Source organism: Carassius gibelio, chromosome A18, assembly GCF_023724105.1.
Source record: "Carassius gibelio isolate Cgi1373 ecotype wild population from Czech Republic chromosome A18, carGib1.2-hapl.c, whole genome shotgun sequence".
Taxonomy (NCBI): Eukaryota; Metazoa; Chordata; class Actinopteri; order Cypriniformes; family Cyprinidae; genus Carassius; species Carassius gibelio.
The window spans coordinates 6036250-6060025 of NC_068388.1; the positions used below are offsets into that span (position 1 = coordinate 6036250).

The 23776-nt window shown below is 36.9% G+C and overlaps 1 protein-coding gene across 1 annotated transcript in view; it reads left to right on the top strand.

Moving 5' to 3' along the window:
- LOC127934656 (protein O-mannosyl-transferase TMTC2) overlaps positions 1–23776 on the top strand; it is a 95885-nt gene that overhangs the window by 49412 nt on the left and 22697 nt on the right. Inside the window, exons 2-3 of the mRNA XM_052532176.1 lie at positions 1–327; positions 22185–23010. The exon at positions 1–327 is cut by the window's left edge and continues 250 nt beyond it. Of these exons, the coding sequence (XP_052388136.1) occupies positions 1–327; positions 22185–23010 (1153 nt within the window). The remainder of the gene's footprint in view (positions 328–22184; positions 23011–23776) is intronic.

Here is a 23776-nt window from a genome sequence, read left to right on the forward strand (position 1 = left end):
TCGGGTTGCTGGAGCCTGCTGGCCGGGCTTCTCTTTGCCGCTCACCCCATCCACACGGAGGCTGTGGCAGGCATCGTGGGCCGTGCTGACGTAGGAGCTGCCCTCTTCTTCCTCCTGGCCCTGCGTTGCTACTTTCACCACTGTTCCCTGAGGACGAGCCGTGCTCATGGATGGAGCTGGACATGGTTCTTGGGCACCTTGGCGTGTGCTTCCTGTAGCATGCTTTGGAAGGAGCAAGGCGTGACTGTACTGGCCGTGGCTGCCATGTACGACGTGTTTGTCTTCCACAAATTGAAGCTGCAGCAGGTTCCCTCTCTCTTCCTAAAGGTAACTGGCCTTTATCTTACTCATTTGGAAAACCATCTGTGTTTTTATACTAATGAATCCGATATCCTAAATTCTTGGATAGTGCTTATGTGTACTGGTGGATAATTTGAATACAATTTTATGTGTGGTGTTTGCTTTCCATCAGGATAAAATTTGGAAAACATTTTGGCATGTATGATCAAATGAGTGAACCTTAGCAAACCGTATTATTTTTCTTTCTTTTTCTTCATAATGCAGTAGAAAAATGAAAGCGCATAGGTCAGTCAAAAGAAAATTGGTGTTTGTTTGGTGTATTAACATACATACATCTGGTCAGATATGTTTGTATTTTCGCTTGGCAGCACAAGGCGACCTGTAATTGCAATTAATTTAGGCAACCTCATTGCAGCTATGTTTCCCTTTTTTATTTGGAGTTTGCTGAATGCCGGCTCTTTAGATTTCAATGATCCGTTCTGCTTTCTCAAACTGCCGTTCATCCGAACCCGTCACGGGTGAAATCAGTCCCCAGTAAAGTCCTGTTTTTAATGAACCCTTTATAATTGGAAAATTTTCAAGTGAGGCTGGAAAGGCCTTGCTAACCTCCTGAAATTACACTCTGGCCGTTAATAATACGATCATAACGAATGCTCCTTTAATGAGGTCTAATGATGTGGATGTATTGTGTTTACATGAGAACAGCAATTAGTGCAGCGATCACTCATAAACAGCAGCAGTCAATGTGTATGTGTGCAAAATAAGGTATGGTGGAGAGAGCAGGACAGGGAAATCAATGATATTATAAGGATTGCACACAGTGGTGCCTTGGTTCTGACTGTGCAGGTTTCTGCTCTTCAAGCACCTGACCATCAGGTCGACTTTGGCTCAACTCTGGATTGTCAAGAGGATTTACCATCGACCATCAAAACCTTCTGACATAACCCTCAGCTAGTCAGTGCAAAATAAACTGACGTGTGCACAAATGGGACTGAGGATTGCAAGTCCATTGAACTCTCTTGCCAGAGTGTAAAGATTTTTTTCCTAAATAATGTTTGTATTCAATCAAAAAACTACCTTTTTTATTGTAACTGTTGATACAGAATATATGTTGGACTTTTTTCAATATTTAATAGTGCATACCTATTTATTAATATTTTTTACATTAAGATTACCATTGCCATCATGTCACATGTCATTTAAAGGGGATAAAATGAAATTTTTAATTCAAATTTTTGCATTATGTTTTACCAATCCTGTGTGAGTTCATTTCTTTTTCTGAATGTAAAAGAAGATATTTTGAAGAATGGTAAGCAAACAGTTGCTGGTAGCCTTTAACTTCCATAGTATGTTCTTCCATACCCTGGATGTCAATAGCTACCAGCAACTGTTTGGTCACCCACATTCTTAAAAATATCTTCTTTTGCATTCAGCAGAGGAATTAAAGTTAGTTCATCCAAAAATGATGTCATTAATAACTCACCCTCATGTCGTTCCAAATCCGTAAGACCTCAGTTTATCTTCGAAACACAGTTTAAGATATTTTAGATTTAGTCCGAGAGCTTGTGAGTGCGACTGCTGTGACAGTTGAGTGAGTGAGTGAGTGAGTGAAGTGACATTCAGCCAAGTATGGTGACCCATACTCAGAATTTGTGCTCTGCATTTAACCCATCCGCAATGCACACACACAGAGCAGTGAACACACACACACACACTGTGAGCACACACCCAGACCAGTGGGCAGCCATTTATGCTGCGGGGCCCGGGGAGCAGTTGGGGGTTCGATGCCTTGCTCAAGGGCACCTAAGTCGTGGTATTGAAGGTGGAGAGAGAGCTGTTCATGCACTCCCCCCACCCACAATTCCGTCCGACCCGAGACTAGAACTCACAACCCTTCGATTGGGAGTCCAACCCTCTAACCATTAGGCCACGACTTCAGTTGACGTGTTCAGCAGCGTCATAAGTCAGCAGTGTCACTGCAGTGTTGTGAACGTGCTCACAACAGACCCGAAAGAGAAGACAATGCTGAATAAAGTAGTAATTTTTTTTTTCTTTTTTTTTTTTGGGACCAAAATTTCTTTTTGATGCTTCAACCAATTCTATTGGAGGGACAGAAAGCTTTTTCACAAAATTTTCATTTTTGGATAAACTAACCCTTTAAATTCATACTGGTATGAAACAATTTATTGGTGAATAAATGACAAAATTTTCATTTTTGTGCTAGCTATGCCTTTAAACATAACACAAATAATTTAAAACCTTTTTTAAAATAAATACAAGATAAATATAATTTTTTAAAATATAATCACTTGGTAATGCATAAATTCACATTTTCTTATCCATTTAGACAAAATAATATAGAAATAATATAAAAAATAATTAAAATGGAAGAAAAACTAAATAAATTTAAAACCTCATTTGTCGGTTATCGGCCATAACAAAATAATTATTGCTTATTATATCAAGCAGAATTTCAGTATTATCTTCCACCTTCTATAACCTGTAGCTAACAGTTGTTTAGACTGAGATTTTACTTCAGTTAATTTATTCAGTTTGAATATATTTAACATAAATGGATGGCATGCTCTGCAATTTATGTGTTACAGAGAGAAAAAAAAAATATCCTTAAAATGGGCACATTTTGCCCTTAAAAAGTTCATTTCTGACTCTGGTGTACATTTTTGTGCTTATAGTAAGTCTATTTTGAACCAGTATGGCTTCACTTCTCATCACATTTCAGAGGGAGGCTGATCTGTGCTTTGGCTTATTCTTAGACGGCAGCAGACAGGCTCTGTGATCGCACATCACTTCATCCTGGGAAGTCTGGCATGTTGGTGACAAAAGATCATGATCTCTCATATCTGACAGCTCTCTGCGCTCTGATTGAGCATCTCCCCATCAATCATCAGCTCTTCTATCAGCCCCAGCTGTCATTTTAACTATATTAAGCCGTACAGTAGAAATGTGTCACTTCACAATGTGCCAGAGAGCATTCATTTGCCCGTGAACCCATGTGCTTCACATATCCTTTCCGCATCAGGGCCGGCTGTGTTTTCACATTGCTGTCATCCGGTTCAATAGTATTAGCACGTTGTCAGAGGCAAATAATTCCAGATTTTCCTCTTTGAGGAGAGACCGTGTCAGTCTGACTTACGACAGCTTAGAGTAAAGCGGAGTTGAAGGGGAAGCCAGAATTACTATGTAAACACATACGCATCAAGACGTTTATGATCTGCAAGCCCAAGGACAAATACCTCTCATCTGCCAGGCTACAGTGCAGCAATAATTCCAGAGATGAAAGCTGGATGGGTTTTACTGAGAAGATAAACTGCTTCCTACATCCAAGGGCCTGAAGACTCATTCGCTATAATGAGACGATAAACTAAACGGGGAATAAACTAAAAAACACCAGTGTTTAGATGTTAGAGCGCATCCGTCAATGTGGCTTGTCTATGATTCTGTTTTGGTGCAGAACTTTTGGTGTCTGCGCTTGCCCATCCGTATTAAATGTGTAGGCTTGTATGAGAATAGTGATGTGATCGTAAATTGGGAAGCTTATCTAATTGTGGTATGCAGTTTATGACATCATCCCATACTTTTATATCGATGCTAAATCATAATGTCTCCCATAAGTAAAAGCTCCCTGGGCAGCTGGTCTTGACTCAAGACAATTATGAAGATGGATGGTGCATTCTGTTAAATTATTTCAAGTTCAAAAGGCTTCTAAACTGCATTAAAGTGTTTTTGTTTTTGTTTTTTTTAGAATGTCCCTGGAGTGTTCAGAATTTCTTTCTAATCTTCTCTTGGATGCAATGTTTAATTTGATGCGTAAAAATGAGGCTGTAAGAAATTAAAATTTAGTCTGTTTAACGTGATATTGTTTGTAGTCAATCTTTAGTGGTTCTTCATCTTAAAATGCCATTTCAATTAAAAAAAGATTGTGGTTTTCTTAACATAACCGCAAAATGATGTTGTGGACAATTATGTTAAGGACACGCAATATGAAAGTTATGAATAATACAGATAAGCTGTTAATTATTTTACTGCTTGGCTGATAAGAGAAAAATTTATGATTTTAAGATTTAATTGGTTATACCGTTATTGCTATTTTTCTTCTGCCAATTCAAAAATGGCAAGGAAAAAAATAGTGTTTTTGTGGCTGTATTAAGGCATTGATGTTGAGAAAAATCACAGGAAATCAAAGCACGTATAGGGGTAGCATTTTACTTATGAACAACTGGAATCTTGGAAGTAATCTAAAGCTCTGTTTTAAAACCTAATGAGCTGTTTGACTGTCTGCATCCTAACTATCATTGAGCCTCCTAAATGACCAATTTGAACACTTTGATAATTGCTCCATGTGGGATTTTTGACTCAAATAATTTGATTCCAATAGAGTTTGACAATATTGCATGTTGCTAAGCCAACAGTAGGATGAGTAAAAGTAGGAAATATGTTATACTGCCTTAGAATTAGTCTAAAACAAGGTGTTTTAAAAAGTGTTGTGTATTTTTGAAACTGCTTGCATTTGGGTGCCTGTGATGTCTAAAATGCAGTCTAGGTAGGCAGCATGTTTGGTTCGAGAATGGAGCATAAGTGTGCGTGTGCGTGTGCGTACAGACATGAGAAGGAGAGAGAATGAGTTAAGTGCATAAGCACATGTTGAGTTAACAGGGAGCTGCGATCTAAGTGCCTTTGGCAGCGTCTCCCTCCAAAGCTCTTGGGGGAGTTTTATTGAGAGTCCTGTTAGAGCTCTATGATGCTTTTGGTCATTGCTCACCCTTTTAAAAAAGCCTCCACGCTCACAGCCAATCAAAGTATGCTTGCTGAGAAGTTTAAAATTTGATGCTCACAGATTGACGCAGACTTTCAAACTTTATCTGTAACCCTTAGTTTAAAACAAAATACTTTTTTAGAGAAGATCAAACCTGCATCACAACGAATGAAGGTTTTTAACATCTAACACTCACGTGTAACATTGTTGGCATGGCAACTGTTGCATTTATGGTGTAATCTATGGTGTAATTTATGTTTATGTGGAAAATGCTCTTTTATTAGCTAATTTTCTGGAACAAGTTAATAGGCTCATTTTCAGTAACAGATACTGAAGTTAGATGCAATTAGCACACCATGTTTGGCATACACACCTTTCAGAATGAGATCACAATGTTTATTCATCAGAATTAAGTTGTAAAATGTCTTTCCTGAGGACTTGGCAATTTTGCCATTTTTCCGCAGTACAAACAGCATTGTTGGTAAGCTAATAAAGTCAACTTGTGAGAAGCATTGTGACAGGATTTTGCATGGCTTTGTGCAGTAAGAGTGAAAAGCTGTTTACCTGTTGTTTCTATTTTTTAATTTGTGTTCTAATTTGTTTGAATGTAATTGTAGTATGAAAAATGCGTTAGGAACATCAATGACAACTATGAAGTCTAGCCAGTAGTAAATCAAATTAAGTATATAAATATCATACACAGTATTTGAAATAGTGGATGATGCAAACAAACATAATAGAAGCAGATTTCTGCCATTCAAAGAAAAAAATCATCATTGTTATCAAATAAAAAGCCCAGATAATGAGCTACTAAATTGAAATTTAAAAAGAAGTTAAAAAAAAGTTGAAATGTCAAAATTCTGACAGTCAAAGTTATAAGATAAAAATGACATTGCAAATAGTCATAATTATGAGATTTAAAGTTGAAATTGAGATGGCATCTAAATTTGAAGATTAAGGTGTCAAAATTATTTTGATAATTTCATAATTAAAACTACAAAAATAAGAAGACATTATTGCTAAAAAAAGGTCCATTGGGAAAAAGTTGACATCTAGAGCTGCAACTAACGATTGTTTTTTCTGTCGACTAATCTAACGATTATTTTTATTACAATAAATAATTAATCTAATGTTCTTTTTTTATCAGCTAATGAATCCTTTGGATAACTTTACAAAAAAATTATAAGTACAACTTCTAATATAATATTTCAACCTTTATTCATTTTCAACCAATGTGGTTGAAGTTTTTACAGTATAAAATAATAGAGGCAAACAAAATTATTTTACTATGGTAAATATGAGTTTATGATAGCATTTATAATTAAACCACAGTAGCCATAAATTTACAGTTGTCTGAGACGTCATGAAATGTTCTTTAGCATCACAAACCATAAAATGTAGTCTGGGTTCTGCTATGGTTTAGCATGGTTTCCAGAGATCTGGAGCTGATTTGGGGTAGCTCGGTGGTTTGTGACTGTTGTCTCGCGGCGCGCTGTCTTTTAAGGGGCCGTTCACATATCACGTCTTTTGCACGCTCAAGTTCGTTATTTCCAATGTAGGCTCATAATGGAAGCGACGCGGTGACGTGCTCGTTTTTTCCAGGCGCGTCCGCACCGCATCGAGTTAAAAACATCTCAACTTTTCAGAATGCCGCAAGCGCAAGAATATCAGACCTCAACCAGGAAGTTTGTCACCAGATCACACGGTAACCAGTTAAACCGGAACAACGGAGAGCGCCAGGATGTTTTCCTCTGAGGTGCTCGTGCATCGCATTTGTGCTGCAGTGGTACACCATATCGGTTTTGCAAAGGGAACAAAGGGCCATTTTATTTGTCCTCTGTTTAAAGTATTACAGTGGTCTGTAATAACAGTGGTCTCTGTTATTGTGATAAAATGCGACTTTTCTCCATTCCCAGTATGCCATTCCGCGAGATGTAAACAAACAGTGTGACGCGTTGACGCAATTCAAGCATGTCGACGTATTTTTATAGTACTAGTATTTTGTAGACGCGTCGTTGCAGCACTATTGACATTCAATAAAAAAAATGTCATTCAAAAAAAATTCACTTATGTCATAATTTTGGTTTTATACATAATTGTGATTAAAATGAAAGCGTGATTTTCTCTTTTTGTGGCAGAATCAGGCTTCAATAAAACTTTATAATATTGTTAAAAAATAGGTCTAACTACAAAGACCACAATATATACCTGATTTTATAAATATATACACTTCAATATTCTAAAACCACTAAGAAAAACAATGAAATGTCATTTTGACATCCAAAGTAAAGGCATTGGGAATTTAGCTTTAATCAGGCATGTTTTTACCATCTTTTTCCTATAAGAGCACTGTGGTATTCGATAAGTCAAGTGCTTTACCATGTGGGTGGTTCAGTTGGAAGGAAGCCCTGGTATGTCAATGAAGCATGTGTTAAGTTCAGCTCTGGGTGTGTGTGGCTGTGTTTAAGGGAACAGGTGTGAATTTATGACATGGCCTTGTGTGTACACATAGACACGTATGCACACAAGCACACACAGATGGTATGCGTTTGCTCTAATGCCTTCTGTCAATGTATGATGAAGTGGTGCTCTGTAGACATCATCCCATACAGGAGCACATGCCCACCAGGAGAACTTTTATATTGCTCTGTATAGCTGTTCCAACAATCAAAATGGCCTCAAACCAAATTCTTTTGTCTGTTTTTGTCTTGTTTTCTGGTTTCCTTTGACAACCAATTGGAATTTGAAGTAAAGATGATACTATGCTCTCTGCATTAAAAGAATCTGTTGTGTCTGTGAGATCAGCGTAAGCAGTGATCCTGTCGTGCATTCGGGCATACCACCCTTTGCCCTCGCTCTCTCACACAAAAGAGCACAGCATTACTTGTGACATTTAAGACATAGGAATTCAGAGATGAAGACTGTGTGAAAAGACCTAAAAGTGTTCCCTAACACACAGCATAGTCTAGATAGATAGATAGATAGATAGATAGATAGATAGATAGATAGATTGCAAATCAGTTGCTAATAATATATAGCAAGGGGTTCTGGGTTTGCAATAGTGTTAGGGATGTCATCCAAAAAACAAAGGAGTTTCAGAAGAGGGGCCATTTAATAATAATGTTGCATAATAATGTTCCATCCATCCATCTATTTATTAAAAAAATGTAGGGCTTGAGGGGCTGAAATTTAAGAGGGCTTAGTGATGTCATCCAAAAAGTAGTTTCAGTGAAGCAGTTGAAAATATTTTAGTGTAAGATGCTGAAACGACTTGTTTAAAAAAAAAAATTCTTGTGTAAGCAAAAGGTTTAAGATGTTACAAGAAATCTTTCTTTTGTACATGTGAAAATGTGTGCCGTATTTCTGCCTTTTCCTTGTCTGATATAATTCATGCATTTTCAGCTGCTGTTTAGTTTGCGGAGAGATGCGTGAGAAGCGTTGCAAGGCTTCAGTGTTTGTTTTTCCCAGAGTTATATGTTAAAGAGCTCAGATCCAGTGATCTGTCACAGCTCCTCTATATTTAGTGCTCTGTGGTTACTGTGTCTGAGCAGCGCTCTCTTCTGCTGTCTACCCTCAGACTTGAGTTAATGCATCTGGAAACACAAGACTCGCTCTTCCCACACAACCACACTGCAGTGGAGATGATCCGTTGATAATTTGGAGATATCTGGTATGATTGAGAAGATGGTCATGTGTAGCTGATTGGTTTTGGCTGACCTGGATATCTGACATGCTTGCCTCACCTTTGAATGAACTCATTCAGTCTTGCAATAAACACTCAGTACATAATATCAAAGTCTCATTTGTTTAGGTTTTTGTATTATAAGTTTTTTATTTTTCTGTAATGCATGCACAGAATTTATAATGTTAATTCATAATGCGTTTATTTATAAAAAAAAAATGTGATAAACTACTACAGTAAGCTTTTTATCTCTAATAAAAGGAGTATCTTATTTATCTGGTGACTGCAAATAAATGACTCGCAGATTAGCTCATTTTATTGTATCTGCTCATAATTTCTCACTCCCTAATTATCAATTAGCATAATGCTCAGCTGACTCGCCAAGTCATGTAATTACTCTTTGAGTGAGCAGAACATCTGAAGGTCGAAATGAGATTTGTGACAATCCTCTAAAGTCTCCGCAACGAATCAAGGCCATCAAGCAAGGTTGGGGGTTCGATTCCCCGGTAACACATGATAGGTAAAAATTGATAGCCTGAATGCACTGTATGTCGCTTTAGATAAAAGCGTCTGATAAATTCATAAATTAAATTTAATTTAATTAAATCCATCTGGTTGCATTCTAGGGAAACATGTTCAGGGGTTGCAGTTCAGTTTGGTGTTTTTCTGAATTAAAACTGCTTTTAGGGATTTATTTGCATCCCAATTCGGCTAGTTATGCACTATTCTATGATGCTTTGTAGTATAAATAAGTGTGAGAAGTGTAGTTGACACTAACAATTCCAAAAAGAAAAAGTTCACTTGAAATACTCTGATGATGCACTTAAATAACTGAAAAAAGTTAGTAAGTGTGGAATGTTGGACACTTCATGCACTCAACTGTTACAACTTTAATTACGTATAAAGGGGGGAGGGGGAGCTCTGATTATAAATGACGAAATAACCTACAGTACATGGTTGAGTACATAGTGTATAAATACATAAGTTCACAGTGTATAGTGCATCGTTTGGGATGCAGCTTTTGTGTTAACTCGTAAAGGGCCACATGCTGCACTTTTGTAGCATCTTATTTTTTCCTCTCAAATCCACCAGTCAAGGAACACTAATTTTGTACATGACCATTTTCCACCTTACCTTGATATAATGATTTTGACCATTAATTATTGAGCATCAAATGCATCGTATTAGAATAATTTCTGAAGTATCATGTGACACTGAAGACTGGAGTAATGATGCCGAAAATACAGCTTTGAATCACTGGAGTAAATAACATTTTAAGATATATTAAAATAGAAAGCTGTCATTTTAAAGTAGAATCATATTTCTTAGTATTACTGATTTTTAATCAGATAAATGCAGCCTGATGATTATAAGGGATAAAAAAAAAAATAAAAAAAAATTCAAAACTTTTGACCGTTAATGATATACATAATGCAATTTGATGACTTTAACACTGGAAATAAATTAGCACTTACAAATATTTATTCAAAAACCACAAAATAAAAACTAAAATAAATTGTTTGTTCAAGCAGATGTCAGCTGTGGTAAATTCTAAATGACGTTTTTGTGCAGCTTGTTTTCCAGGATGAAGTTTAGAGTTTCGAAAGTCTATGTATAGCTACATGGTAATTGTGAACTAATGTTAAAGGAACAAAATAAATTCTGGTTTTCAGTTTGATGTTCCCTTTAATACAAAGACTGCATCACTGCAGCAGCCATCAGCTCTCTGTAATTTACAGAGACCACCTATCTAACCTAAGTGATCTTTGAGTATGTAAACTTAAAGGTTTCATTGACAGGTGGTTGTTACTGGGGGCTCATTCTGCACAGATTTCTTAGCTACATTAGGCACTCATTTCTATAAAACCAAGAGGAGAAATATGAATTATCATAACAAAGAGTCCGTTTAAGCAGTGTGATTAATGATCACAGGGACGTCTGCAGGGTAAACCCACTCTCTCATTTCACCGGTGTAGGCTATATTTTGTTGTTTATGCTAATTTGCACAGGAAAAAGGGCTCTTGTATCTTTCTCCAGCCCACCGTTTTATACTTTTATAGTTCTTATAGCATTTTTACAGTCTTTTGAGTTTTGTGTTCTTTTCACAGCCGTCGTTTACAATATTGACGTGTCCCATTGATTTGCTTTTGTATACCACTTTATAAAACCGAATGTAATAAAGGGGAAGCTTACGTAGTTGCCAAGCAGAATCTTGCATTTAGCTTGATTTTGTTTACAAATTTGGGTCACGAAGATCCGCTTCTGAGGTTCTACTCTTGATCCAATCGCAGGCATAAATATCTCATGTGTAATCAAAGCAAAATCATGTTACTGAAAACATTTAAGACATTTTTTTTTGATAGCACCATCAATTTTCATTGCAGTTTTCCTCAGTAGTTCTTTTTTTACTGTGTAATATTCTGTATTATGTGAGTAATAATGGTCCGTTTCTCATGTCTTTGTTGTAGCACGTTGGAGTTATTAAAGTGCTGCAGCAGAACCGTGAAGCATCTACTCATGACATGAATGCTAGAGTGGAACGGCTCCATTTTTCTATAATGTTAGTTTGTTGCCACTTCAGCTGTATTTCAGCACTGCGATGTTTTTGTACTGAAGAGATATCATTCTCTGTCATTCAGCAGCAATATAGCACACATGAGAAAATGAGAACAATGTGAGATGATTATCAATTTTACGCAGTTGTGCTTGAACACATACAGAAGCTAAATAGTGCTCTCAAACCTCACTGGAAAGTAGGGGTGGTTAATCTGTCTGATTTCCCGATTCGATTCGATTACGATTATTGAAGTCCCGATTCGATTACAGTCGATTTTCGATTATTAACGATTCTCGATTAACGATTATTGATTTTCCATTTCACAACAGTAAGTAGTAAACAAACTGTGTAAATCATTACTAATAAATGGTAGAAACAAACCGAATGCATGTAGCGGTTGGGATTTTCAGTTTACTACATGCAGCAGGCACTCTGATTCCATGTATGGGGCACATATATATTTTATTCATATGACACACAAACACAAGTAGACAAGACCTTTTTAGTTCAAAATCTATGCCCCGTGTCACATCGCCTCTGCTTCTGCTATGAGCAGCGCGGCCAGATCTGCCTCGCGCACGCGCCGAGTGTGCACAGCTCGGACTACTGTCAGGGTCATTGCGACTCCCCACCTTGCCTCCTAACTGTCCTATGAATACTTCGACCTCGTCTAACATACCCAGAGGCATTAGACAAAGTTTCCACTACAATACTGTCACCGCGATTGCGGAGAGGTGCGGTCAGAAGACAAATATACATGTCTAGCGCGGTAAAAATCTCCCGCTTGGTCCCCGCAACACTAACACGCCTGCTAATTTCGCAATGAACACTCCGACCCCTGCAAACATTGTTCACACCTCTGACATTTGGCAAAGGACCATTTACATTGGGCAAAGGATTCACCGTTTGTGCTTGGTGTACTTTCACTTTCAATATCACCGTCATCTTCTGGATACAGATATTCCCCTTCAGAATCAGTGTCCGCGAATAGAAGTCCCAACACTTCATTGCGGGTTTATTGAAGCTTTATTGATGCCATTAGATAATAATAAAAATAATAATGATAATAATAATAATATAATGCCAATACTCGCTGACGTTGACAACATTGGTCAGATAAAATGGCTCACTCTCACACTAGCTCCGCTTTTTTTTCGCACTGATTCAATGCGCTCTCGAAGATTTTGTTAAGGAGCATTACTTTTTTTGAGTCAGAGATTAAGTATTACATGTCTGCTATCTGGTGCAGGGGAGGTCGCGTGAAATTTTACACACCCTATTTGACAAAATCGGCCGGTTTTATTCAGTGCCGCATCTTGTCGAGTAAACTCGACCATGGCGCCAAGAGGGTTAGAGCTCCTGCCATGAAAACCAAAATAAATCCACACGCTTGCTTTGAGCCCATATGGAGCTGGGTGGTTCGGTTGGTTGCTCGCTCCTGGTTTTTCCATTTTACACACCTGTTCTGGCTGCTTGCTAACTGGAACTGGGCGCGTTCGTGACGTTCAACTCCCGGTATAATTTTTTTTACAAAATAAAATGCAAAAAAAAAAAAATCGATTTTTGAAAATGTAATAATCGATTCATACTCGTCCATAACATACTCGCGATTAATCAATAATCGATTTTTTTCACCACCCCTACTGGAAAGTGCTCTTGTATTATTTGGTTGTAGTTTATAGGAGCTGTATAGGTGCAGTTATTCTCACACTCTTTTCCATTTCTAATAATAGTGTCTGCCTTGTTCATATTTTTCATTCCTTAAATTTTTCTGTGTTTTTCTGTCTCCATATCTTTTCGGCAGACATTTGCCTAGAGAAGTAGGAGCTTTTATATTGCTTTTCTCTCACTGCCTTTAGTTTCCAAATATAGAGTGTTTTGTTTTATTTTTTATTATCGCTCATTTTTTTCAATTACAACCTGGGAGTTGTCTCTGAGGATTTGGGTAAATTTCTTTTGCACGGCTGTACTTATTGAATCCCTTGTCAGATACTGAAGTCTCTTTTTGCAGATTTAGAACTTTTTACAATTTTCTGAGTAATGGATGAAGTAATGATGCTCACATGATGTGACCCCTTTCCTTAATTATATGCAGTAAAGTTATAATAGCATCGCACATACCGTATATCTTGTTTATTTCAATGGGTTTCATCACCTATTTAAAATAGTAATAATATAAGTGCATTTTGTATATCTTCAGAGAAATATTTCGATTTTTGAACTCTAGTTTCTATGCAAAATACTAGTTGGTGAAAGGAATAGTTACACACAAAAAATAATATTCCATCATATTCTCCATACCTGTTTGACCTGCTTATTCAACATATTAGTGAATGTAAATAGTGATCACAGCTGTTCTTGGTCTTCATCCGCTTCCATTGTATTTAAAAAAATTCTTACATGGTTAAAAGTAAGAAAATAGCCAGTTTGAGTTTCGTTTTGTGTCTCACGGGAGTTTTCTAGAGGCAAGAGTCTTTCTACTGTAAGCCCTAATGTAATCCGTGGGCCGAAGTAAGCCTTTGTTTGGGTTGTAGTTGCTGACTGGTTGATTTATTGATGCCTGTCTCCTCCGGTCCAGCGCTGGTCTGGCTGAAGATGAAATGTGGTCTTCAGGAATCCATAATTTCCTTAGAAAGGCTTTTAACACCATTACTGACGCCGTCTTATGGGAAGTTGAAGGGTTTTTCATGTTCTTTATGTGTACTTAGTGCTAAGAAACAGTTGCTGGAAGCATAGAGTATAACACTGTATAACCTCAAGGTGGCCGCCTACATGTACACAAAGAATCTGCCATATACCACAGCTTGTCATATGGCACTCACTCACATCCAGCCTGTTTTCTTTGGTCAAGCGCAGCCAATACAAACAGCCCTGGATTTGCTATACGTTGATGCAGCAACAAGGCTGGAAACTCAGCAGAGTTTCAACATTATAACCCACACAGCAGAATCACAAGTCTGTGTTCAGTTCAGATGATTAGTTTCGGAGAGCTCTGCTGACGGTGCACAGGAGTGCCAAGCTGCAACAGCTACAAAAAACTCAAAAGTAGTTTAGTGTTAGTGTTATTGGCCTAATGGTTAGAGAGTCAGACTTGTAACCAGAAGGTTGCGAGTTCGAGTCTCAGGTCCAGCATGAATTGTCGGTGGGGGAAGTGAATAACCAGCTCTCTCTTCCACACTTCAACTGAGGTGAGACCCTTGACCCTTTTTTTTGCAAAAAGTTCTCCTTGACCTTAGTGACCTGAAAGGGATGAATCTGTATCTTTTCACTGCTGCTGAGGATTGTGGACACACACATGCTCGCCGAACCATTCAGGCTAAATAAACAGCAGCGATTTAGGAAGCAGAAGTTTATGCTAGGAGGTCTCTCTGTGGCTGCACTCAATAAATTTTTCACAGGGAGCAGTTCTGAGTTTGAATGGATTGAGGTTTCACAATCTCATCACTTTATTTGCGTTTCAGGTTTTCCTCTTTTGTGGTCAAACTTCATGTTTTTGGAAAGTGGTGATACATAGCTGCGAGGCATTTATTTTGGCTACCTTGGAAAGATTTAATACTTTGGCACATAGGCCTATAAATCCTTCAGATGTCATTCTTCCGTTTGTGATCAAATCGGACTTCTGACCTGACTGAAATACTAAGAGCAGTTTAGAAAAGCAATCAAAACCCAAGGCCAGAATAATTTCAACTTTCTGATCCCCTTTGTGCTTCCCGCTGTCGTGGCCTTGCTAGGTAATAAATGTCTCTTTTTAATAGTCAAATATAAAGTTTCATATTTGCATCGGCTTGAATGCAAGCTCTGCGTCACGCTTTTCAGCTTAGCAATCCAAGACAGGGCAAAAATGATCCCGAACATTCACCTTGAGAAATTAGATATCTACTTGCCATTTGATTCTGAAGTTTGTTACACTTGGCGTATCTGTAGTGCCAGCTTATCTGTGCACATTCCCGTTTGAGCTGGAATGATTACAGTAGGACTGTGGCCATCTGGAACACAGGCACATCTTTAAGTATCAAAATCTTCAAACATCCCACCATACCAAATATTAGCTTTCATATATATTTAGTGCACGCACGAACGCACACACACAGATATATATATATATATATATATATATATATATATAAATAAAATTTTATGTTTGTTTTTTTTTTAAGCAAGAAGGAATGTAAAGGAATTTAGGGGGTTTGGTTAAGGTTCAGTCAATTTAATTTATATTGAGAGAATGATAAGTTGTTGATGAAGTTATTGTGATCTGCATTTACGAGATGTTTTTATCCAAAGCGAATTACAGTGCATTGAGGCTAACATTTTCTACCTAACATGTGTTCCCTGGGAATCGAACCCAATGCTCTACCACTGAGCTACAGGAACACTTAGGTGAACTTGTCCTGTTTTAGTCTCGTTTTAGTCGACTGAGCTCTAATTGGGGGATTTGATCTCTTAAGATCTTGAAACCACAAACATGACTCTTAGCATAATTGAGTCTTGTACAGCAGTCTGAAATGAAAAAATAAAAAGGTTTTGGTAAAGTTTTTGATCTTTTAAATACATTTTGGTCTCGTCTTTTTTCATCAGCGACATTGCATGTTCATTTAATCATGACCTTATTATCATCTCGTGTTCGTCAGGGGAAAACTGTTGACAAACATTTTTTGCCATAGATTTTGTTAAAGAAATAAACAATAGCTCTCACTGACTAAGGAACTGGTGTAGTTTCTAGAAGTAGAGTAGCAGTTTAAAGTAATAGTGTTAAAGGCCTGATAAAAGTCTTTATTTGTTATATTTCAGGCTAAGAAAATGCTGGAGTGTGGTTCTCTGTTGATTTTGTAGTTTGTAGTTTGAATTGTTATTGGTTGTCTGATTTCATCAGCAAATTAGATAGCATCTTGCATTCTTGATTGCTTGATTACTTTCTCTCATTTTCTCTCTTACTTGGTGTGTTGTTTGGAAGATCATGTCTTGTGACATTTCAGTTCCTCAAATTTATTTTATTTATCTTATCTCAGCTTCTGCTCCAATAAATGTCTCTCCAGTAAATGTTATCTGAGTGTAACTCCTGTATATCTTTGCTGCTGTCTGTCACAAAAGGAAATCATCTTCAGTAGCACTCTACATTTGTCTTCAGGCCCAAGGTTGCATGAGGATTCATTTGAAGTGTCTCATTAAGAGCAGCAGAATATTTAGCCCAGACTCGGATTGCTTTTATCCTTCAACTGCTCTCCCAAAATCCCTCATGATTACAGCTAATTTACTCATGAAGGAAATTCCAATATTTATCACTTTCTTCTTCTATCAGTCATTTAGGTTAAATCCAAGAGTGATGAGGCATGCATTGGAAACACTGACAGACTTAGAAAAAGAAAAAATCCTTACTCTGAAACTTTGAGGAAAGCTCAAAATATCCTGGAAGAAGAGCAATCTGGACATAATATGAGAGCGGCTTGTTGGTTTAAGTGAATTTTAAAAGCTAAATCCTCATATGGCATCTTGGCTGTTTTTTTCTTGATCCGTTTATAACTGTGCTCAAAGCAGCTTCAGAGCAAATATTCAGCGCGTTGAAGCTGAATCGCAAATCTCACAGGGTGTTGGCTCTGGCAGAATGGCTTGTATGTTTTCCAGCCATGTGCAATTCATTTGTTTGAGCGGCTGGGAGTCGCAGGACTGATTTAGGTTGTGGTGTACCTGCGGATGGAGTAGATAAGAGTTCTAATGGAGTTAGTTTTTGTAATTGTGATGTTGTTCTCCATGTGGTGGCACATTAAAACCTACAGACATTAAAACACATATATATATATAATTTGTATTTTATTTATTTATTATTTATTTATTTTATTTTTACATAATTTAAGAGCTATATCAAGGCATACAGCTTGCCTTTTAAATATTAAATCTATTTGAATATACGAATTAACCATGCATCAAGAAACTCGAGAGATGCACAGTTTATTTGCACATCTGAATATTGACACAATCTATAAACAACTTTTTATTTTGTTATTTATTAATCTTTTTTTTTTTTTAAGTGATCAGTATTGTTTGAGATTGGATATGCAAAATATAATTCAGACTGTACATTTTATTTTTACTACTTTTATTTATTTTCAAGTATATAATTTAAACAGCAGTCTTGAAAACAGTGATGAACATTAAAATAATTGTCAGCTAATTATATCATACCTTTTTGGAGCACAAAACAGTGTAACAATGACTTCTGGTTTTTTTTCTACCTTCCCTATTCAGTAAATCTCTTCTCTTTTTTTTTTTACAAATGCGTTTTTGTGAATATCCAGAGCTTCTTAAATTTTCCAAAATGTCCTGAAAAAAAAATGCTGCCAAAAATGGTTTTCTTTCTTCCACTTTTCGTCTGAATTGGTCTGTTGTGTGCTTTATCTTCATGGTTTGTATCCACATATGCCTGTTTCTAGTGGTTTCATGTCAAACTGATGGAGAGGTAATGACAATGGGAGGAAAGGAGAAAACCTCCATCCCTCCTGCCGGGCAGTGTTAAACCACTTATTTCAAGACAAAACTGGGTTATAGACAAAAAAAAAATAAGACAAAAGCTATATACCACATTGAGCTGCAGAAGGCCTGACACTAAAAACAGAAGCCGTATTATGAAGATGGACATTTGTTGTTTATGTGGGAGATGATGGAGATTCTCTAAAGGTTTGGTGTTTTCTGATTTTATTCTGCCTTTCTAGTTGGTTGTCTTGTATTATTCCCTTGCATAAACTCATCTCTAGAGAACTGAATATTGTTTCAGGAAGATGAACATTGATGATGCTTAGTCAATTTTTTTATGGTGACGTCTTTGTGCAGTAACTTCACGCTGCACATATGAATGTGGTTAAGTCTGCTGTGTTTTACTCTGTCCCAGATACTAGGCAGACTAGAAGTGACAATTGTTGTTTGTCTGATGGCCAGATAGTGTGAATAAAAGAGTTTTCCTATGTGTTTGTGTTCTTAAACTCGCTTCTCAGTTTTTCTTCCGTGCACTCAGCCTGAGGACGTTTTCACTTGGTCAAGCACAGCTACATTTTGTCCAGCATTGTGCATCAGTACTCTTCAATGAGGCAAACGCATCCCTGCTTTCTCAAATACGGTGTCTTGTTGTAGAATTGGAAAAGTTTTTTTTTTTCCCAGCAAGAAAAGTCAAACAACATTTTGGAAGGTTTTGTCTTAAGTTCTGTGACCTATTTCAGAGTAAAACAGAATATTCTGAGGCAAAAAGGTTTGGAACTTGATTTTATCCTTTGGGATATGTTTGATTAAATTGTGTATCATATTTGCATTACAGAAAGTATTTACAGTTTCATGAAATATTTTGATTTAAATGAAATATTTATTTTCTTTAGAATGATCTTTAGAATGATCAACATCACACTATTACATTTTATTTATATGCTGTTATAGTTTTTATTAATATTTTAAATGTATTTTTTTATATTTTCCACTTTTGTAATTCTAGTATTATTATTATTATTATTATTATTATTATTATTATTATTATTGTTGTTGTTGTTGTTGTTGTTGTTGTTGTTCAAGTTTAATAAAATTAATTAAAGTGTTTGCTTTAGTTTTAGTTCAGTTATTCTTTAATTATTTTTTATTTTTGTTTTTGTTCTAGCTTTGTTTCTATAAACACATTTTTTAAATATTTTTTTCTTCTTAGTTTAACAACAATAACCTTGCCAGAAATACAGTTTTGATTCCATTTTGAAATAGAGTATTTTGTACATGCATAGTATCTTCTGCATGCACACACACACACACACGCACACACACAAACTGATTGAAACCTATGCAAATCCCAGGGTCTTTGTGTTTTGGCTCCAAACCTTTAAGTGCTAAAAATCCTTGCTGGTTCTCGAGAGTTTGTGCAGCCCGAACCTGCAGTCGCCTCATAAATCCAGCGAGAATCCTGTGTGCAAGCATTCACACTCCCGCATGACCTCACTGACACATCTTCAGACTCCGCTAGAGCTCCACAATCTGTCTCACTTGCGCCGTCTCACCCCCACTGGGTTTAAGCGCCCTTAGACCACCGGTAATTCGTATAGAGTTGACTTTTTATTTATTTATATATTTGTATGTGTGTGCACAAGAAACGTCCCATATTTACAGGCTCTTGGTGAGACTGGCTGAGAGGGTCATGTGGAGTTCAGTCATTCGCTCGCACATGCACTAAAATGACAGATGTGTCCCCATCACCACACTTATTCGCAGAGATTTATATCAATGTAAAAGAATGAATGTCTCCCATACTTTCATCTGTTTGAATTCACAGTCCTTCAGTGCTAGATGAAAACAGGTAATACATCACCCCAAAGCTCTCCTGGCCACTTTGAAAATCCTATATCTATGAAAAGAAACATTCAGGAGTGAAGTGTCATTAGATGTGAAGACATTTGAAAGCCTTTTCCTGGTAGGAATTCTTTGACTCCAAGGATGTAATAACTATGCCTATATGCTATGTGATTTCGCTCTCTTACTGGTGTTATTCACTAATTAGGGACAGGAATTGCCTCCGTACTACAGATGTAGTGTACTATGCCAGGACTTTCAAGTCGAACCAAAAGGAAATAGCAGAATTTGCCAAGCAAAAAAATAAAATGCCACTTGGCCTTTGTCACTCAGCTGGTGTCTTGTTTTTTGTCAGCTGTCCATTAGAATGTTCATAATGTATTTTGTTGTGTGTGTGAAGGCAGCTGTAGATGGTTGTATAGATATAAGAAAGAAGAACAGTCACCATTCTCTATGCAAATATATCCAGATTTAACAATGACCCCATTGCATTTTTAGATTCTTTCTTCATTGTAAATTCATCAGTTTTTTTATATTTAATCTTAAATGACAACTTTCTTCAAAAAAAATTCCTACATTAAAAAAAAAAGAAAAGAAAAGAAAAATCCATAAAAATCCATAAAACAAAGTTTAAAGAATTAAAAAATTTAAATTAGCCCATGCATTACTCACCCTCGAGGCATCCTAGGTGTTTATGACTTTCCTCTTTCGTACTAATCCAGTCTGAGTTATATAAAAAAATTGTCTTTGATCTTTCAAACGGTTTAATGGCACTCAGCAGGTGTTGTGTTGCTTCAGTCCAAAAGAAATGAAATAAAAAGTGCCCATCCATAATAAACATTGTCTTACATGGCTCCGGGGGGTGAGCAAAGGCCTCCTGTAGCGAATCGATGCAATTTTGTAAGAAAAATATCCATATTCAAAACATAATAATCACTGTAATGTAACTTGCGCCCACAGTTGTACACAGAAGCAGCTCCGGGCTGATGATGTACAGTATGGAGGTCGGCTTTGCGAATGTATTTATTTCACATTGTATGTTATATTCATTTCATAAAACCAAAAGTTTATTTTTAAATATATCAAAATTCTTTAACACCAAAAATTACAATTATCAAAATTTTTATTCAGGCTTTTTTTGGTGTTATGTGGCCCTTTCCTATGTTATCATCTCACAGATTCTTTCACAAATGTTCATATGGCTTATATAGTGAATAAGACAAATAATTTCTCAACAGTCTCTGTCCTTATTCACTTTTAATTTCGGGGGGAAACCAGTGTAAACATCCTCCCTAACAAAGAAGGTCATACAGGTTTGGAACAACATGAAAAAAGAAGATTGCAGAATACTAATTTTGGGGAGAACTGTCCCTTTAATGGTAATTAAAGAAGGCCTTGAAGTAATCAATTGCGTGTTTGTTTGACGTCTGTACCGAATGAGTTCCGTGTTTGGAGGAAGTCATAAAATTGCTTGAGGGTGTCCTCGATCCAAAATCAACACGAAAAGGAAGGCGTACTGAACTTTTGCAGCTGCTCTACAAGGAACTGTACAATATTCCCTCCTTTTACTTAACATGTAAAACATTCAAACACTCCATAAATACTCTGAAATCATTTTCATGGTAGAGTGTTTAATATCAGCGCTGCAGTATGATGTATTGGCACCTTTATGAGGCCATATCTTGTTTGTTTTATAAAGTCTGAAAAAGCCGGCTGTATGAGACAGAGATGAATGCAGCGCTGCCTTATGTTGTGACGTCAAGCTGTATTCACTGACCAGCAGTCAGTGACTCTATGTTTATTATTCTGGCCTCTCTGAAAAATGTGGAAAATGTGTGTCTACTTTTGGCCAAGAGTTTTAAATTGTTTGCAGTGACTGGAGATGCAAAGAGCTGATTCTCGTTAACCACCACAGGCCTCGCAAGGATTGATGTCACAATGAAACCGTAGTATGTGCATGTGGTACAGTATGTATTGAATAACTCTTAAGACTCCAACAAATGGCTCATGAAGGTTGCTTGTGTTCCAAATTGTGCTCCAGTATTTATTTTTCCGGGCTCAATTTACGTTGGCTTATTGTTCAATCTTAGTATTAATTTACTAACAATACCACAAGACCTGGTCCAGACATGAGCACAAGGGTTTGAAAAACCAAAGCCATATTGAGAAAAATTATTTTGCAGTGTCCTTTTTTAAAATGTTCCAGTCACTTTGTGTTTTCATCTGTTTTGTAAGTTCATGTAAATAATATTTTATTTTTTTGTTATATTTTGATTGTCTGGTTTTTGTTTAGTTTTGTTTGGTTATTATTTTTTATATATATTAGTATTGTTTTGTTTTGTTTTGTTTTCTTAATGGCTATATTATGTATTTTTTTCTCCCTTATTGCATACCTCTCATTTTCTAAATGAAATCAAGTTTTTTTTGTATGTTGTGGGTTGGATGTACCCAGCCCAATTTTATTTTTGTTAATTTTATGTTTGATTCTGCCACATCTGCTCTTAAAATCTGCTAATTTTCTCTTTTCATCCGTGTTGTTTTTCTCTGTTTTTGTTTCTCAGAAGAAGAACCTGCACCTGCTCTTGAGCGTTTTTCTGCTGGGCTTCTGGGGTATCATCCTTCTGGCTTGCCGTCTTTACTGGATGGGCAACAAACCTCCGAACTTCTCCAACTCGGACAACCCTGCAGCAGACTGTCCTTGTTTCCTAACTAGGACGCTAACATTCTTTTTTCTCCCTGCCATGAACGTTTGGCTCCTCCTGTGCCCTGACATGCTAAGTTTTGATTGGTCAATGGATGCTCTGCCTCTTCTGAGGAGCGTCGCAGATTGGCGGAACCTCCACACCGTGGCCTTCTACACCTCGCTTCTTGCATTGGCTTGGTTCGGGCTTTGTCTTTACCCAACCAGAAGCAAGGAGACCAACGGGAAAGCACCTCATGTAGCAAACGGGAAGTCCACAAATGGACACAGTTGTAGCTCTGATTATGAACACTCAACTTTTTACTCAAACTCAGTTCAGATGAATGGAACAAATGGTACTGCAAAACACTATTCATCGTCTTTACCCACCACAGAGAGTTTGGTTGTCTTCTCATTGGGTTTGCTGGGCGTTCCCTTCATCCCTGCCACCAACCTATTCTTCTATGTGGGGTTTGTGGTGGCAGAGCGAGTACTGTACATCCCTAGTATGGGCTTCTGCCTGCTGGTAGCAGTGGGGATGAGATCTTTATATGTCAGATTGAGAAGGAAGTCCTTCAGAACTTTAGTGCTAGGCTGCTCTGCCGCCCTGGTCCTTCTTTTTGGGATTAAGACGGTGTTGAGGAACCATGACTGGCAGAATGAGGAGATGCTATACAAATCAGGGATATCTGTGAACCCTGCTAAAGGTAATTTTAACAGAGTCCAAGCTATTCAGAAGATTCAACCTCCTACTGAATGACTACCTGCTTTCCAGTGTTATTTTAGTATATTTAAAAAAAAAAATTGTTTTTAGTAAAAAAAAAATCCATTTTATGTTTAATTGTAAAGTTTTTTATATATAGCAGATGCTTTTATCCAAAGCGACGTGTTCCCTGGGAATCGAACCCACAACCTTGCGCTGCTAATGCAATGCTCTGCCACTTGAACCACAGGAACAATTAATAACTATTAATTACGATGTTGCTCATCTTGGAAAGTTTTGAGGTTTGAGGATGTTGTATCATGTTTCCTCATCCTCTCTTTATTTATGTACTCCTTTTTGGTCTATTACTCAAATATTTCAATTTAAATCTAAAACATTTAATTAAATAATTTAGGTAAGTGATATTGACATTTACGAAGCGCTTAATGGCATAAAAACAATCGCAAATACCTTATAAGTTCCAAGTTTCATTAGCACAAAGAATATTTTATTTATTGTAAGCTCAAGATGATGATTTAATGCATTAGAATCATTAGAAGTTCTCTCAGTTTATCACTCATATGGATACATGCATTAAATTCATTTTGTGTGTAGAGGAGAGCCACTGAACTGTTAAATTATCATCCTCTCTGTTTGAAATCCATCTATTAATGACAGGCCGTTATCCTCATTTGCTTAAATCTCTTAAATTGATTGTCACAATTTCATTTAAATCATTTATCAAGCAAGCCTACTTCAATATGACTTTG